The sequence below is a fragment of the Lagopus leucura genome, unplaced genomic scaffold (genome assembly GCF_019238085.1).
Source record: "Lagopus leucura isolate 7727_CA_CO unplaced genomic scaffold, USGS_WTPT01 Super-Scaffold_100045, whole genome shotgun sequence".
NCBI lineage: Eukaryota > Metazoa > Chordata > Aves > Galliformes > Phasianidae > Lagopus > Lagopus leucura.
Window position 1 is genome coordinate 882,149 of NW_024962292.1, and position 17,762 is coordinate 899,910.

At 50.1% G+C, this 17,762-nt stretch overlaps 1 protein-coding gene across 5 annotated transcripts in view; it reads left to right on the forward strand.

The window, feature by feature from the left end:
• The first annotated feature begins 10,245 nt into the window (after positions 1-10,245).
• The window catches only part of KCNQ2 (potassium voltage-gated channel subfamily Q member 2), a 57,079-nt gene continuing 49,562 nt past the window's right edge, over positions 10,246-17,762 (forward strand). For all 5 annotated transcript variants that reach the window (XM_042884757.1, XM_042884756.1, XM_042884758.1 and 2 more), the window contains exon 1: positions 10,246-10,541. In XM_042884757.1, coding sequence (XP_042740691.1) covers positions 10,246-10,541 — 296 coding nt within the window. The remainder of the gene's footprint in view (positions 10,542-17,762) is intronic.

Here is a 17,762-nt window from a genome sequence, read left to right on the forward strand (position 1 = left end):
CACAGTGGAAAAAAATAACAAACAAAACAAAACAAAAAACAACCAACAACAACAACAAAAAAAACCAAACCAACCAACCCCAAAAGTGTGGAGCTCTGTGTGCGTGTGTGTGTCATTGAGAGGGGCTGGTTTTCTGGGTCTGGTTGGGGCAGATGTTGGGATGGCCACAGGCAGGGGTGGGAGCACCCGTGGGCACCCAACAACAGCTGTTCCCTGGCTCTCAGCCCTAGACCAGGTTTATGGGCTCATTTCCTTGGCATAAAGCAGGGGCTCTTGCAGTGGAGTTTTGATATTTTAACCTGCTCCACTCTCTAACATCAATTATCACGACTCTTAATTATTATCTTTTCCATGCTGAATAAGCTTGAGTTAAATCCCTAATGTTATTCCACTAAAAGGGAGAAAATAGCACACCCATGTCTCCTTGAAAAGCTAGCAATATCACTTTTATAGTATTTAATGATTTGGGGAGAAGTGTCCAAAGCTGCCTCTACTCCATATATTTCCTTCCCTCATCCACAGCAGATCCCCCAGAAGCCTTTCTAACCCAAACAAAGCCGTAAGCAGAGGGCAGAGGTGCCCAGTGGATGCCCAGAGCCCCAGAATTCAGGGTGTCCACCCAGGACTGTGTCCTGGCTTCACTGCAAACCTGTAGAGCAGGAGAAGATGTACCCACACAGCACAGGATGCCTGAAACCAAAGGCTGCATCTGGGGGGTGCTTAGGACTGACCAAAGGATGGGGTGTGTATTAGTGGGCATGGTGGGGATGGGTTGGTGGTTGGACTAAATAGTTTTAGAGGTCTTTTCAACCCTTATGATTCTATGATGCTGAGTGCAAAGGTAGAGGAGGTGCGAGGGGCTGCTCATGCTGTGCCATAGTGCTCTGGGGACATCTCCAAGGTTTGTTCCTTGAAGGTGGGGCTGGCAGCACACCAGGGCATCATCCTGCACTCGTAAAGCAGTGTCTAGGAGAAGTAGAGGCAGAGGATGCAAGGTGAAGGATGGCAATGTGCCAGCTCCTTCCTAGGAGGGCCCCGAAGGCACAGGGATCATTGCTGTTTATGTTGCAGAAGCACCTCGTTAATAACAGATGCTCTGCAGTGCTGCATGCCCCAGGCAGAGCCCCAAGCCACCACAATTCTGTGCCAGCTCACGGTGCTGCCTTCCTCAAAACTGCACTCACAGTGCACCAAGGCTCCTCTTTGTACTCACTGCTGTTTCCAAGCAGGATGGCAGAACCTCACTCCATGCACAGCCTTCCCCCATCTTTTAGGAACGGGGACAGGAGCTCCCATGGGAACATGGCTGCTGTGCTGTGCAGTGCCTCCTGCTCTCCTGTACCCAACAGGAGCTGGTCCTGGAGCAGCAGGGCCCTTGGGGTCAGATGAGAGACATGATCAGACACAAGGTCCAAACCTGGTCCTCTATAGCTATTTTAAAAGCAAAAACAAGCTTGACAAAGCCATGGGTACGTTTCCATAGAAATACAGCAGGGGAGCTGTGAAGATGCTCTGGGAGTGATGCACAAGCAGTGCAGTAATTAACGGTGTAGCTGCATAAAGAGAAAATTAAAACCTTGAGGGTTTAACTCAGATTTGCTCATGGCTCACAGCAGGTTCAAGATTTCAGCTCTACTTCTGTGCAGTTGGTACCCTGGATAATCTGTAAGGTTTGAAAGAAGATACGGGGCCTGAAGGGAGATGCCTCATTTGGGAGGCTTGAGCTGGGCTCTGGCAGAGCCAAAATAAACAGAAATGTTCTGATGTAGACCCATTTCAAAGCAGAAGATTGAAAAACTTCGGGGGGTCACGACTCAGAGCAGAATGAAACCACATTCTGCCTCCACCCAAACCTCAGGTGCAAAGACTCATCACGGACCTGGTCAATCACTGCCCAACCCCAGGAGGCAAGGGGGATGGTGCACTTATTCTGGGCTGGGACTGACCCGTTGTGGGCTTCTAGCAAAACAATAAGCAACCCAACATGACTCTGAACGGGGCCACAGATGGTTTTCAGCAAGCCCTGCAGCAAACAGAAGTTGATTCGTGAGCCATCAGCACTGTGCATAAAGCAGGCAGGTGTGGTGCTGCCTGTGTCAGGTGGTGACGATGATGAAGTTACAGAGCTGTGCTGGGGAAATGCATTCTGAAACACCAACTTTCCCTCCCTGCCATGCTCAGGTGTGCTGGGACCTCACTGAAAGCTCAGATTTTTTTTCCCTAGCTATTTATTTTATTTTTAAATGGTGGTGTTTCCCATCCCTGTCCTCCTTGCTTCCCCTCCATACCAGCCTCAGCAATGCCATCTCGTGGAAACAGACATGAAATCCTTCTGCAGAGATAATTAGGGACGGGAGATGCAAACCAGTGGCCCTTCTGTTTCAAAGCTTTGCCTGACAGCAAATCTGCAGCAAGAGCAGGGAGCTGCAAAGTGCTTACTGCTGTTTCTCTGGGGACTGGAGTTTGCAATCACACAATTGTGTTACCCAAAACTTAAAGCTCAGGAGGGAAATGACAGCAACTGGAGGTTGCAGGTAAGTCAGAGAGCACCAGGGCTGGCTCTCCCATGGTGCAGCCCATCAGGTGTTTGAGAAACCACCAGGCTGGCTGTGTGCTGTTAATTATTTAAGTGAGTTTCGTTAAGCTGCCGGAGCTGATTGGCTGATTCGGCAGGCATTTGGGCTGTTCTAAAATATTGATGAGGCAGCTGCAAGACTGCAAGTGGAACCTGTGCTGCAGATGCTGAGCTGCCTGAATTCGAGCTGCCTGCTGCCCGCTGCCCTTCCATACTTGGCAGTAGGTTCAAGCAGCAACCGCAGCTTCCCTGCAGATTCAGCACGATACCAGGGAGCTGCTGGCCTCCAGGTGGATCTTCCATCCCATTCCTCCTTCTTTGGAGGCCAAGTTATGCTTCTAGCATCCCCAGCAGCCCTCAGTGGTCTTGCCATTTCTTGCCAGTGCTGACCCACCCTTGGTAGATGTGGGAATTATGCAGGTACAGCTGGAATTCTGCAGCTGCTCCATTTCTGGGCCCATGTCTCCAGAATTTTCTACTCTTTTCCTTTAACCACCTCCCTCTGCATCCTCCTCCCACTGCATTTGGAGCTGCACTTTTAGAGTGAGCCTGGGCTGCTTTTGCAGATTGCATAGAGCTCTGCACCATGTGCTGTCCTCTTGGCCTGTGCTCTCTCTGCATGTACAGATGTTGCTGACCTGAAGCAGAAACCCAAGCTCCAGCACAGCCCGTGGCTGAGCTTCTTCCATGCACCCCCTGCCTTTGGGGATCTCCCTCAAGATCTCTGAAACCATTCAGCCAAAACTCATTGCTTCACACAGAGAAGCTGCAGCGCTTTCAGATAATTTAGCTTCGTTCACAAGCAGTCCTTCCACGTACCAGCCTGCCTGCAAATTTAGGCTGGCCTGTTTTTGCTTAGTCTATATTATATCCAGTCTCCCCTTGTCTGGCACTATTTTCATGCCTTCTATCTGCTGAATGCTCTTTGCATTGCTGGCCAGCGGAGCACTTAGGTTTGATGAACCTGGAAGCAGCCAGCCTGCAGGACAGGGCATGCTGGGGTCATCTGCAAGAAGGGCAGAGAGGAGGATGAGCCCCAACTAGCAGCACTGCTGCAGGTTGCTGAGTCCCCCCTGCTCTGCATGCTGTCAGCACGCACAGGGAGATGCTGAGTGAGACATTTCGTATGCACAGCCTGGTGCCCAGAGGACAGGAACATCCTTTGGACCGAAGAGCACAGGATGAAGTTGCAAGAACACAACAGGGACTGCATGTAAATAAGGCTGGGAGCGAGGAAAAGCCATCCTGCAAATGCAGCATCAGCTTCATCCAGAGGAAAGCCCCGCAGAGAAAAAGCTCTCAAGCAGCAGAACCAAAGGAGTCCAGTATCCTATGGGTTTGTTATGAAAAAGCGTGGCTGGATTTTCTGATGCCTAATGAGGCTGTGGCTGGGTTGCCACCTCCATCACCAGAGATATTCCAGGATTTGTATCCTCTCTTATCACATATTTTTACTTGCAGCAACCTGAAATATCTCACTCATCTTCAACAAATTAAGATTAAAATTGCCCACAGTTATTAAAGAGACAGATCCAGAGCTGAACCACAAAGGCCAGTTTTCCTTGGGACCTTTGGGTTAAAACTGAATAAATCACAGGCCCTCATCCCTTCATGTTCCCTTGCTTCCCTCAGCATGCAGGCTGGAAGCAGAAGCTCTCAGTGCAGCACTGTGCATAGAGACTCTGAATTCAGCTCCTGGAAGTTTGCCCTTGCATCAGGCAGCTGTGTGCTGTGACAGCCAGCTCTGCCCGGGAGTTTCTCAACAGCTTCATGGCCGTTATAGGACAGGTCTCCTACCTGGAACTTGGATCAGGGGGGACCCTTTTAATTAAAGAGAAAAGCTAGATTCTGCTTTTCAATATGCTTTTTTTTTTTTCTTCCCTAAAAGGAAAGGTTAGATGAGAAAATTAGAGAGCAGGTTTTTGCATTTGGAGGTTCTCTTATCTCTCAATAATGAAAAGATTTAAAAAAAAAAAGGCTATATATCTTTTCCCTGTTGCAGTAATGGCATTTGGCTCTGGCAAGTACTCCTCTCCCAGCCCCCATGCTCCTTTCCATCCCCACAGCAGCCCCACAGGTGGGGCACAGCCCAGAAAGGCCCCTCCTCTCTTAACTCAGTACCTTTTGGAGCCTATTTATTTTTGCTGGATGTGTTGTTTTCCTTCTTTCATCACTGCAGAACAATCCACAAGAGGAATCTAGTATCTAGCTCATATACCGCTCATCTGAGATGAGACAGATGTGTCAGCGTTGTCAGCTATTTCAGTATGGGATTTTTCTTTCTGATGACAACCTCCAGGTCCTAAATATTCATGCTGGTTTCAATTCAGCTTTGAAGTTGGTGGGAGGCAGGTGCTGGAATGGGAACAAAACACTTCATGGGCCCTGGGGGAGTGGACCCAGGTTCAGTTACAGTCTTGGGGGGTGCTTCGGTCAGTCCTGAGCTGGACCCCGAGTTTACAGGATCTGGTAGGGCTGGTTAGTTCTGTTGTTTGTTATAAAGCTGCAAGTTGCAAAGAGTGGCGTGTTGGTTTGGAGAAACTGGGAGGTGTTGCCCATGGGAAGCCTTCCAAGATGTGTCTGTAAGGGGCTGCCCCACATGGAGCTGCTGGTGGCTCCATGGAGGGGAGATGAGGTCCTGGCATTGTTTCATCCCAAGGAATAAGTGCTGGAGCACAGAGGTGGCAGCTTTTTGGTTTGTGTGGCCTCGTGGATGCAGGAGGAGGCAGAAAGCCAAGGAGGTTTGGACAGATGATGTGAACAAGGTAGATGTGAAGAATGACAGAGAGCTAAATTTACAGACTCTGGGAAAAAGAAGACACAGGGGCAACGTGGTCACAGGCTATAAATACCTTCAAGGTAACAATATAAATGAAGAAAGGGAATTGAGTGTCGTCTCAAAGGAGGGTAGGGCAAGAGCCAGAGCTGGAGGCTGATGAAGGAGATGCATAGAGCGGAGGGGAGGGAGACTGGGCTGGGGGGATTTGCCAGGGGAGAGGGCTGGGGGGCAAGTAGGGCCATGAGATGCTGGGGGAAACGAGGTGATCAGATCCCTGTGTGACCAACCTGCTTCCTTTCAGCTTCATGCACGCCCTGAAGGTAACCCCATTTAATTCAATAGAATTCACCCAACTTTGTTTTTCACCGTTGCTTCTCCTTTCACATACCTCATCCGCTTGCTGTTTCTCTGGGATCTGTTTTTCTTTGCAGTCAGCCCTGCACAGCTTAAACTAACACTGAAACTTCACCACTTTTAATCTGTCTTAGAAAGGAGAAACAAAGAAATTCTGTCTGTGCAAAGGATGCACACACTCTTCATTGCGACTCAGAGGCTTCTCTCCATGCGAGCGCTCCTTGCTGCAGCTCAGGCCCATCTCATTCAACACGACTTTCCCTGGGTTCTGCTGTAGGTGCCCTGACGAGGTAGGTGCTGTCTAAGAACAGGACAGAGAGATGGATGATGGCACAGAATTTTTGCATCTGCTAAATATGTAATATAAAACAAGAAGCTCTGTCAGCACCGGATGGAAGGCAGCCTGGCTTTTTATCAATGCACTGCCTACGAATTTGGGCTGGAGCATTTTAGTGGCTGGGGGGTTGGGAGCAATGTCCACATGGGTACCTTCCCTGGTGTCCTGCGGAGATGAGATCACACTCCAGGATCCCCTTTGAATGGGAATGGAGGCAGCATCAGAGATACTTTCTCTCTTTCTAGGCTTCTCGCTTTCATGAAAATTGGCACAAACTTAATTAACCTCCAGGCTGATGACTGTCAAATTTGATTGAAACTGGACAGTCATCTGGTGTCTCTTCATTTTAGGTTGTTAAAGAATATCTGTGGTGATGTTGTGGTTGGATGAAAGCACCCAGAAAGACTTTTGCTCCCTGCCCCATGACCCCATTGAAGCCCCTTTGCTCTCAGGGTGGTCCCTCAGCACTTGGGTTGTCTCCACCACTTGGTGACCCAAAAGCTGATGTCTCCATCCCCTCCCATGGCAGCAGGAGGTTTTGCAGACCCTGTTGGCTCAGGCCAAGCCGTGAATGGGATTTCCAGGTTGGTAACATAAAACCACCCCACCTGCTGCTCACCCTGCGTCTGTAGCAGCCCCACATTTATTAAGTGCATTAATCCCTTCCTCAATCCAATCAACAGGGCATGAATCTTCAACCTAATTTAAGCTTATTCAGCCATTTTGTCCCTCATTAAAGGCCCATATCATTATGGTTCAATTAAGAACAGCAAAAAGCAGACTCCCTCCAATTACCTTGTCTAGTGCTTCCTTCTCCATCATGCATTTGTGCCCAAATCTTCCCATCCCAAATGATGAAACCTGTGCTGAATGTTGGTTTGTATTTGAGCCAGAAGCACACATTCCCCCTTGTCACATTCACATTTTTTTTTCTGCTTTGGAAATCTGTTGAATTTTCCACTTTTGCACAGGAATTTTTCTTGCAGTATCTTCCCCTATGGGCTCAAGCTGTAGTGCCAGGTGCATCTGCATGAACCAACCTTACTCTCAGGTCATGTCTTGTAGTTTAAATCTCAAAAAGGTTTGTCAAAATGGTGTTAGGAAGAGCCCCTGTTGGCCAACCAGAAAGAGATACGTGTAATCAATAAACGTGGACTCTAGGATGCTGGTTGCTGCCTGGAGGAGAGGATGGGGTTGGTAGAGGAAAGGGGTTCAGCAGAAGAGGGAGATGAGTGGCTGCAAAGTGCTGAAAGATCAGTCACCACTCTGCTCTTGGATTAGCTTTGCTTGGATGGTGCAGCATCAGTTAGCCAAGCCCCATACAAGAAGAGATAGAGCCATCTGCTTTGGAATTTGAAAATAGCTCGGGGAGCAAAGTGAGGGTGCCAAAACCCAGGCTATGGGCAGCACAGGGCACACAAACCACCGGTTGTTGGGTGGGTGTGGAGAAAGGGCTCCGGTTCAGTGTTTCAAATGGAAGCATATCCCTGGAGTCATTCCACATATTTCACACCAGCCTTCTTTTTCTCTTATTACTCCAACTGCCAAGGGACAGAACATGAACTTTCTGTATCATCACAGAGCTCAATAGATTTCCTCTTACCTTCAGGGTCTGAGCTCTCTGCCACGGTGTTTGTGTTTAAAGCCATCAGTAGTGTTGAAAGCAAAAAAGTGACTCAGTAATTCTGTTTGTGGAGACATAATGTCCTTGGATCAGATAACAGCACCTTCCCAGTACTGCTTTTACATACTTCATTAATTCACGTAGTGTTAGTGGCTGTCTGTCCTCCTGTTCCAAAACAACTGCCTTCATCTTGGGTCGAGTATTAAATGTGGAGCTTGGTGGCCCTGCATGTGGCAGGGGGTTGGAGATTCATAGTCCTTGAGCTCCCTTCCAACCTGGGCCATTCTGTGATTCTGTGATCTTTGACATTTCATCGGCAGCCTGGTTGAGTGAGTGGCAAGCCTGTGCACGGCAGAGGAGTTGGAATGAGATCCCCTCCAACCTAAGCCATTCTGAGATGACCTGTTGCAGACTCTCTGTCCTTACTTATGGGGCTCTTCTGGTCTTCCTTTGAGGTTTCATCTCCCTCCCAAATGAAGCCACAATCCCTGACAGCCACCAGCACCACCCCACGCCTTCCCCAGCATCTCACTCACACCCAGTGCTTGGGAATGGTGAAATCCCATCCCATCCCTGAGCCCACTGCTGTTTTCTGATGATATCAGAGATGCGTGGCGCCCAAAGCTGCGCTGCAGTGTGACACCACAAATGACCAGCTAATTAGGCAAAGAGGAGCGCGACGAATTTAGATTCTTCTTTAGGGCTCACAGACTATTAGTAATCTGGAATTTGTTAATTGAAAATTGCTTCCTCTGTTTGTTGTTGGCCTTTTGGTGGAGGGGGATATTTCCTGCTTTTGGACTGCGTCGCTGGATCTATAATAATGCACTTTGTACATTAGTGCCAGGCACATTTGTAATTGGCTACCCTATTAAAGAACACTAATGATCTTACAAGTGTTCACAAATAATGAATAGAATGGCCCCTCGCTGAATTGAGTAATTTATTCACTGACATACTTGCAGATCTGTTTTTCCATTATTTAACCCAGCTTTCGCTCTCTGCCTGCCTTGCAGAGACATCTCCTCTTTCGGTCATGTGTTAGAGATAATATGGGTCACAGAAAACTCACTGTTCATTGGGATGCAGGGCTGCTCCACACTGGAGCACATATGTGATAGGATGTGCAGAGCAAGCAGCAGTGATGTCAGTCTCTGGTGCATTCGTTGCTGCTGGGATTCTCCTGAAGCATAAAAGGAGGACAAAAAACCAGAACTTGCAAAATGCAATCCAGAAGGCTATGCTGATTTTCTCTTTTAAATATGAAAGCCATAGAGTGGTGGGATTGGTTTTTCAGCTACTGCCCCTCACAGGAGAAGGAACTGGAATGCAGCTCTGCTGGATTCCTGCACACCATGGAGCTTTGGGTAAACCTTTTGCTGCTTCCAAAGTACCCACACTGTGGCAAGGTGCTCTGTGCTGAAAGAAGCAGCTCAGCAGAGCTCACAGTTCTATTTTCACACAAGCCTTGTCCTAAAGCACTGCCTACTTATGAAAAACAGAGCTGTTTTCCATGGAGGGTAATGGTGAAGGAAGTTACATCTTTCTTATGTCAGGCTTTTGCGTGTTCTTCTGAGTCCTGTGATTGTCCATCAGGAGGAAATATTCTATGGGGCAGAAGCCTGCCGTGCTGTATGGGAGAAAATGGTAACACTGGGTCATAATTACAGGCTGTGACAAAGAGGTGGTTTGGGTCAGCGTGCTTAGTAAAGGGCTTCCTACAGTGGGAGCTTCGTACCCACATCATGCTGAAGATTCAGCACAGGAAGTAAGGTGTACAGGGTTTGTGAGCCCGAAGAAGATAGGTTTGACCTCAGGGAAGCGTGGGCAAAGGGAATGGCTTTGCATAAGTGGATTTGTCATGGGGTTACAGAAGCTGAGTGGGTATGGAGCTGGTTCCCTCCTGTGACCTACGTGGCACTGCCTGTGCCTGCTGCCACCCAGACTGTGGCAGAGCTGTTGGGATGGGCACCCCACCACAGGGCAGCCCCAGCAGAACAGCTCACACTGTGGGACCTGCAGTGACTTTATGGGGAGAAGCCAAAGCAGGGAGACACTGAGGGTGACTTTAGGCCACGGGAAGATGCCAGAGCTTGGTTTTAGAGGATGCTGGAGCTTTCTTCTGGGGGCAGAATGCCAGATCCTGAATTTTTGAGAGGATACTGAAGCCTGCTTTGTGGGGGGACACCAGAACTTGCTTTCTTTGCACTTGTTTCCATTAGCGTGTGTGTATGTTTTTTAGGGTGGTTTTCCTTCTTTCTTTCCTTCTTTCTTTCTTTCTTTCATTATTTTTTTTTTCCCTTTTCCTTTCTATGAGAGCGGGGAGCTCTCAGCCCCCTATTCTGAAGGATGCTCTCTGCGGGACTTCGGCAGCCGCTCCCCGCACAGCTGAGGGTTAACGGGGCGGGCGGAGCGGGCGGGGCGCGGCCCGGCGGAGCCCATTGCGGCCGGTTCCGTTCCGTTCCGTTCCTGCGGCGTCTCCAGCGCCGGGCGCGGAGCAGCGGAGGGGAGCGCGGGTGGAGCCCCCCCTCCCCTGCCACCCCCCTCCCGCGGCCCCGCCGCCCTCGGCCACCACCATGGTGCAGAAATCCCGCAACGGAGGCGTTTACCCGGGGCCCGCCGCCGAGAAGAAGCTGAAGGTGGGCTTCGTAGGGCTGGACCCGGGAGCTCCGGACTCCAGCCGGGATGGGGCTCTGCTCATCGCCGGTTCCGAGAGCACCAAGAGGGGTAGCATCCTCAGCAAACCCCGTTCGGGGGTGTCGGGCAGCGGGAAGCCCCCCAAAAGGAATGCTTTTTACCGCAAGCTGCAGAATTTTCTCTACAATGTGCTGGAAAGACCGCGGGGCTGGGCTTTCATTTACCACGCATACGTGTGAGTAATAAAAAGGTGGTGGTGTGTGTGTGGGGGGGGTACAGCGCAGCCCCCTCCCTTTTTACCCCTAGCCCCAAATTTCTCTTTGCCACCCATCGCCAATCGCGGAGTGCAGGGTGGGTGGGGGATGCTCCAGCTGCAGAACGGCTGCAGGGAAGGAAGGGATGGGGGAGGGGGGGGTAGATATGCTCGCTGGGGAACCTAAGAGTACTGTGAGCCCCTCCCGGAGCTGCCGCAGCCCTACAGTGTCCGGGCACGGTGCACCTGGGGAAGGGATGTGCGGTGTGTGTATGGTGAGGGGGAAAAATGAAGCTGTCCCTGCAGAGCTGGGGGTGGTTCCGGTGGGGAGGTGCAATGCACCGGCCCTATGCACCCCCGTTTACTTCCCCGCTTGTGGGGGAAGGGGCTGTGGTGGGTGCATGCAGGGGAGATGGGGAGGGAGCGCTCCTCCGTCTTGCTTGAAATCACCATAGCAATGCTGCGAGCTGAGGAACACAAAGCGCTGCTCGGGAACTGGCTTTTTTCCCTTCCCCACCCCCCCGTCTCCTCCGGCCCCATCTTTTGCGGGGTGCTGCGGAGGATGTGGGGCCGGGGGGTTGCGGCTCCGCACCGGGGTCCGGAGGTTCTTCTGTGCCCCCCGTGGGAGGCAGTGGGGTGGGAATATCTGCAAAGAAATGCTGAGCTGCGTTTGGGGCTTTCTGGGGGGGGGTGGAGAGGGAACAAAGGAGCGGTCCCGGGGTGCGCGTTTCCCCTCGGCAGCCTGGATTTTAGGCAGGAATGGCTACGTTGGGTGGGGAAAAAATGCCCCTGACTGCAGGTTATGCTGCAGGAGGAGGGCAGCTGGCTGTTCGTTATTAGGATTGCAAAGGGAGGGTCAGGATAAGTCGCTGTGTTACTGCAACTCCCTTCCCTCTGGGACTTTCCACAGTTCCACTGGGCTCTTCTGCGGTCCTGGGCTCCAGCACAGCCCTGTTTGGGTTCCTGCGCCCTTAGAGCCAATGGATTTTTTTGTTTGCGTGCTCTTCATTATGGCCAGGGCCTCCGTCAACTCAATCGAGAAGATTTTTGGGGCCTTTTGTTATTTTCCCTTATTCCTTTTGCTGCTAATGACATTCTTAGATGAGATGTTGGGATGTGCTTTATGGTCCTCAGCCATTTTGTGCCTTGAGGCCTCCCAGGGAGGTGTGTTGTGTCCGGGTGATAAGATGCTGTTTGGGAGGAAGGGAAAGCTTCACCCTGCACTGCAGAGGGCTGGGGGCTTGTAGAGAGCTGGGTGTCCCTGGGAGCATCCTTGGAGCTCAGTGATGGATGTGATGGCAGTGAGGTCCTGAGCATTCTCCATGCCCAGGAATTCTATGTGCTTGGTGCTGCGAAGTCTTATGGAGGGGCTCGCCTGGCTTTACAGTGAGGATGAGGTTGTATTTAAGAGCACACGGTGCATGCTGTACACAGGTGAAAACCCAGCTTGAACTGGCAATGGCAGCACTGAAAGGGGCTGAAAGCCAAATGACCAGCAAGGGGTAGCCCTGCCTGGGAGGGCTTTGTAAGCTTCTTTTGCTTCTTCAGCTGCTGTCTTGACTTCTGATCTACGTCGCTCTCTGCAGTGGCATTGGCTCGGGCAGGCAGTAATCATCACAGGGCACAAGCAGGGTATCCCAAGCTACCTCCTTCTGGGATTCACCTTCTCCTGAAGTCCCCATTTCCAGTGCATTCCTCTAGAGCCCACAGCTGCATCTTGCTTTGGGCCCGTGGCTGTGTGTCACCTGGTTGTGCCAGGAGCTGCGCCTGAATAGGAAACACTGCAAAACCACCCCTGACCCACACTGCTGGGAAATGGAGGCAGTGCTCAGGGCTGAGGTAGGAGCTGCACTGAGGTCTGTGAAGCATTAGTAATGTGATTAATTTTTTACAGTGCGTTGGGATGTTTTGTGAATGCCAGTCTTCTGAACCATGCATACAATAAGGTTGGCTTTGGCAGGTCAGTAATATGTTATTTAGAGAGCTGGAGGGTACAGTGAACATCTCACAAAGTCACTGGGGAAAAGCCCAGTGCCAGCTACTCCCTTTGCTGCCCGTCAGCCAGACCCCACCAGTGCCAGCTTTGTGTGTATCAGAATGGAGCAGGTGGGGGCTTTTCTGGGTTTTTGTAGCTAAAAAAGTCTATAATCCAACAAGGACAGCACAAAGCCTGCTGGCTGCTTCTGCACAGACATGAGGGCGAAGGGACTGCCTCAAGGTCATGAAGTTTGTGTGGAAGAGCTGCTTGGAGATCCCCACGCAAGTGGCAGTGTTTCTCATGCTGCATCCATCGATCTATTTCCCTTCTTCTTCTGTCGTTGTTCTTTCCCTTTTGCACCATTTCACACAGTGCAAATCAGAGAAATTCAGTGGAGCTTCCATCCCTCCAGACTCAGCCCAGCTATTGCCTCTGTAACAGCTCTGTGCCCTCCGTGAAAACAGTGCTCCCTATTTCATGTTGCTGTGTTGTGATTCATTTCTATGCATAACAGCTCTTCCCACACTGACACAAGTGGGTGACCCACTCATGGTGTGTATGTGTACATTATACAGGTATGTATGTTCTGCACAGTTCTATGGACAGCTGAGTCTCATGGATCCCATCTTGGAGTGTGGCTGGAGATGGACTCTGGGCTTCCTGTATCTCACCTCCCATATTTTCCTGGTATTCCTCTTCCTCCTCTCAGCTCTCTCTCTCTCTTTTTTCTTTCTTTTTTTTTTTTCTTGTCTTTTTTGGCAGAGCCATAGCACTGCAGCACATGGCCTCGTTCTGTTCAAGGTTGAGCTAAAACTTGAAAAGTTGAGCCCTGTCTAAGCAGCAAGCCATGCCTTTTGAGGGACATGGCAGCTCTTAGGTCTCACGGCAGCTCTCTGCACAGAGAGGCGTTTTGCTTTCAAAATTGTTCCGTTTTCCTTTTTTTTTTTTTTTTTTTTTTTTAATGGTTTAGGTTATCTTTTCCCTTCTAATCCTCTTACCTTGCTTATTATCACTTGTCCCGTGCTTGATGGTGCTGTGGTGCATCCTATTCCAGAAGGGATGCTGTGCTCTGTGCTGACTGCGTGGACTGGGTGCCCCACAGCCCTCTGTGTCTGCAGGTGTAGTTCCTGACCTTTGGGTGAGCTGCTCTTGTTTGGGACCTATGTTCAGCCTTTTTAAAGCTGTGTGTCTACAGCAAATGTAATTTTCACGTTCTGTTTATTGTTCTCTGTGGCAGCAGCTATGGAGCATTGGGAAGATGAAGAGTTGATGCAATTTCTTCCTTAGAGGTGTGGGGTTTCTTGGTGCAGAAGTGCCCTCTTTTGTGACTCCTCCCAGCCCTTAGGGACCAGGAAAATGTGGTTACTGCATGGAGATCTTCTTTCTCAGATCATCTTTTACTTTTGATATAATGCCCTCGGGAACCCCTAGGTATTTTTCTGCTCTCAGAAAGCTTGTGCGTTTTGTTTTGGTTTTCTCCCCGGTTAATTTTGTATACCTATTTCAATGCATTGATTAATTAAGAGAAAGTTTAAATTGACCCTCACGTGTGTTTCTCTGCATGCTCATGTGAGCCTTTAACAACCCCAAACCCATCCAACCCACTAGTGATGGGCAGGATCCTCCCCACATCCTATTGAGAGTGTAGGATGAAAGTCCAACACAAATCCCATGTGCTGGGCGTAATGGAGCTGTTGGGCTCTGGAGACCGATGCCCTCACCGTGCAGTTTGTCCTCCCTGGGGACTTCCATGCAGCGATGCCTCACCAGCTCCTGCTTAGTCAGAGCTGGGTGGGAGCAACCCGATTTAATGCGTCACGTTCCAGTTGTATTCACCCCACACTGACATTCAGAAAAGGAAAAACAAGTCGGTCCCCTGGGTGACTTCCTTTCTGCAATGCAATGCGCCTCAAACAGCTGAGCCTCCATCTTTCTTAAGAAGGAATGACCCCCAAAGCAAGTCCCAAATCCTCTACTAAAGGGGAGATGGGTGTCTCTTCAACAAAGAAATGCAATTTGTGAAAACCACATTATTATTATTATTTTTTTTAATACATATTTTTTTTTACTTGGCGGCAGATGGAGGACGTGGTGGGATGAGACTCTATGGTCTGTTGGTAAAGCAGGATGGCAGGCTGTTGTCAGGTTTTTGCAGGGCTTACTGGGATCAAAAAGCACAGAAGTTTTGCATGTGGCATTTGGGATTTAAGCAGCAAACGCTCAACCCTGCATAATCCTGTTTAAGGTAGCCCAAACGTAGAGCTGGTTTCTCTGTGGGCTCTTGAGGGACTGATTCCTCTTTAAAATTACAGTGGCAGTTCCTGCCATGTAATCTCCTGCGGAGAAGAAGCAGGGGAGCAGAGGAGGATGGAGGGTGATTCCTACAGAGGATTAAACTACAGCATGCTTCTGTGGAAATGCAAGCCTGTTCGTGAGAGACGTCCCCTTCAGAGACAAGATCTCCAGCACTGAGCTGGATAAGCCTCTTCCCATGGTGGTTTGCGTTGCTATGGGATAATGCAATGGCTTTTAGCCACCAGGTGATCAGAACTGAATTAATTACATTTAAAAACTGGCTGATCGGGGTGGTCTGGGCTGAATTTGATGAATGCATGCATTGTGAGGTGGTTTGAGCAGCGAGTGTGTGTCAGCAGGACCAGGTAGTGCAGGAGGACACCTGGTCCATCACTGCCATGTGTTCAAACTGTTCCTAGCTGGGCTGTAAGCCAAGAGCACTTGGGCTCCTCTGACATCATCTAGAGTAGAGGATGGCCCTGCTGATGCTGCAGGTATTTAAATTGGCCTTTTGGTGGATGTGCCCATCCACACAGACAGAAAGAACAAGCTGGAGCTCTTGGTGACCTCAGCTTCCCACACGCTTCTCCCAGCCCTGTTCTGGGCAAGCTGTGAATGCAGCAGCTCTGACACACAGACTGGAGGTGTTTGGGGAGGTCATGTGCAACTGTTCTAAAGCACTGAATTAATTATGTGCAGAGCTGTCTGCTGGGGAGTATCTTGAGCAGAAGTCACTGGCTGGGATGATGAGAGCTGCTTTATTGCAGCCTCTGGGCTTCCTGAGTGCCAATAAATGAGGGAAACCGGAGCATTCCTCTGCCTATCTCTCATCTGTCTGCAGTATCGCTCCAACCTCAAATGTGCTTTTTAAATGTGTGAAAAGCTCTGGTGTTGGTTAACATCCATCTGGTGACTTCTTTTGGGTGGATTGGGCCTTAAGTTGCACCAGGAAGGTTCAGGTTGGATGTTAGGTTGGATGTTAGGAACATTTGTGTTTTTTTTTTTTTTCCCCCTGGAGAGCAGTGATGCAGTGGCACAGCTGCCTAGGGAGCAGTGGGGTCACCATCCATGGAGGTGTTCCAGAGCTGTGGAGATATGGCACTGAGGGATGTGGGCATGGTGGGGTGGGATGGAGTTGAACTTGAGGATCTTGGAGGTCCTTTCCAACCTGAATGAGTCTATGATTGGGTGTTGGGCAAAGAGCAGCTTTTCCCAGTGCACAGGGAATGGGAGATCTGTGATATCTTCTCACCCCTCTTGCTGCTGTAGTGGCATGCTTTAAACTACCATGGGGCATCAGGAGTGCTGGGTGCAGCAGGAGCTTCCTGGTTTGTGTTAGTGTGGACCGTGCTCAGACATTGAGCTTGGTGATGCTCAGATGCCTGCTGGATGGAGCACTGTGTCCTATGTTCCTCTCAGAAAGCCCATAGGATACTCAGAGCACGTCTGCCTTCTGGAGATGCCCTTTTCTCTTTTTATGACAAAGTGAACCTGAGTTCCCTTGTGCACCTTGGGTGGAAGCTGGATGAGATGAGTCCCAAAAACGAGTTGAGAAGACACAGGTTGGCATCTGTTTGCAAACTGAAAACTGGAGTGAGCTGAGGCAGTGCTAAGCATCTCCCACCCCAGCCACTAGGAACTGTGGTGTTCAGAGCCAGAACTGCACTGTGGATGTGCCAACACATGAAGGTGGGAGGTGGGTCTGATCCACATCAAAGCAGAATGACAGCAGTCTGAGCTCCACACTTAGCCAGCAACTGTTAAGAAGCAGTTTTGAGAAAGGAACTTTTACAGCAAACCCCAATCATCTTGTGGACCTGCAACCCAAGTCCCAGAGGGAATTAGAGCGTAATCAAGTCTTATTAACACTGATTATTGTTCAGAGCAGCTCTGGTTGCATCTGGGCTCTGGGAGCAGAGTGCCTGGCAGGATGGCCAACCTTCCTTCTGACACTGAATGCATCCCAGGCAGGGGCACAGGGCAAGGGAACGAGAGGATGAAGAGTGCTGGGGAGCAGCTGTCCTCACTGCGTGGGGGCTGAGGATGGTGTCTGTGTGTGTCTATCCACTGCAGCAGTCTCTCAGCTTCCCTAGGATGAGATTGCACGAGGCAAAGGTTAATGCCTTTGGGATGGACTTTCTCAGGGATTCCCAGGTGCTGCGTTTACAGACAGACCCCAATGTGCCTCAAGTTCCACCTTCTGCTTTACAGCTCCACCAACCCAGGGAGCAAAACCTGTCCGAGGCAATTGCAGAGCTGCTGTCACACGTTGCAATGGATGAGTGTAGCAGGATGGGTTTTCCTCGCACAGCTCCTGCAGACACGCTGTCACTCCCTGTAAAGCTCTTGTGGTGCTCAGGAATTAAACCTAGAGGAGATCCTGGCTCAAAGGTGACTCACAGGCACCTCTTCTCCATCGCCTGTGTGAGTGTGGGAGCTCGTGTCAGGGCACCTGCTGCGTGCATTTGTTGCAACTTGTGTTTGGTGTGGTTGGAAATTAATGAGCTGTGCAAAAGAGAAAAGAGAAACTTCAGTCAAATAGTAGTTACAGTGAACTCCAAGGGGAAAACAAAATTAATATTATAGCAGCGTGTCAGCAACCCTAATGAAAGTCAAGTCTGTGAGCTTCTCTTCTATACGTGAAGCCCAAAAGGTTCAATACCTGCTCTAAAGACCTCAGGTTGGATAGTAGGAAAAGTTTTTTTCCAAAAGAGCAGTGATGCAGGGGCACAGCTGCCCAGGGGGTGGTGGAGTCACCGTCCCTGGAGGTGTTCCAGAGCTGTGGAGATGTGGCACTGAGGGATGAGGGCAGTGGGCACAGTGGGGTGGGCTGGGACTGGATTTGGGGATCTCAAAGCCTCAGTGATTTTATGATTTTGTGACTTTCTGTGTTGAGTAGGATGCAGGTGTTAGTCCTAAAGTAGGTGCTG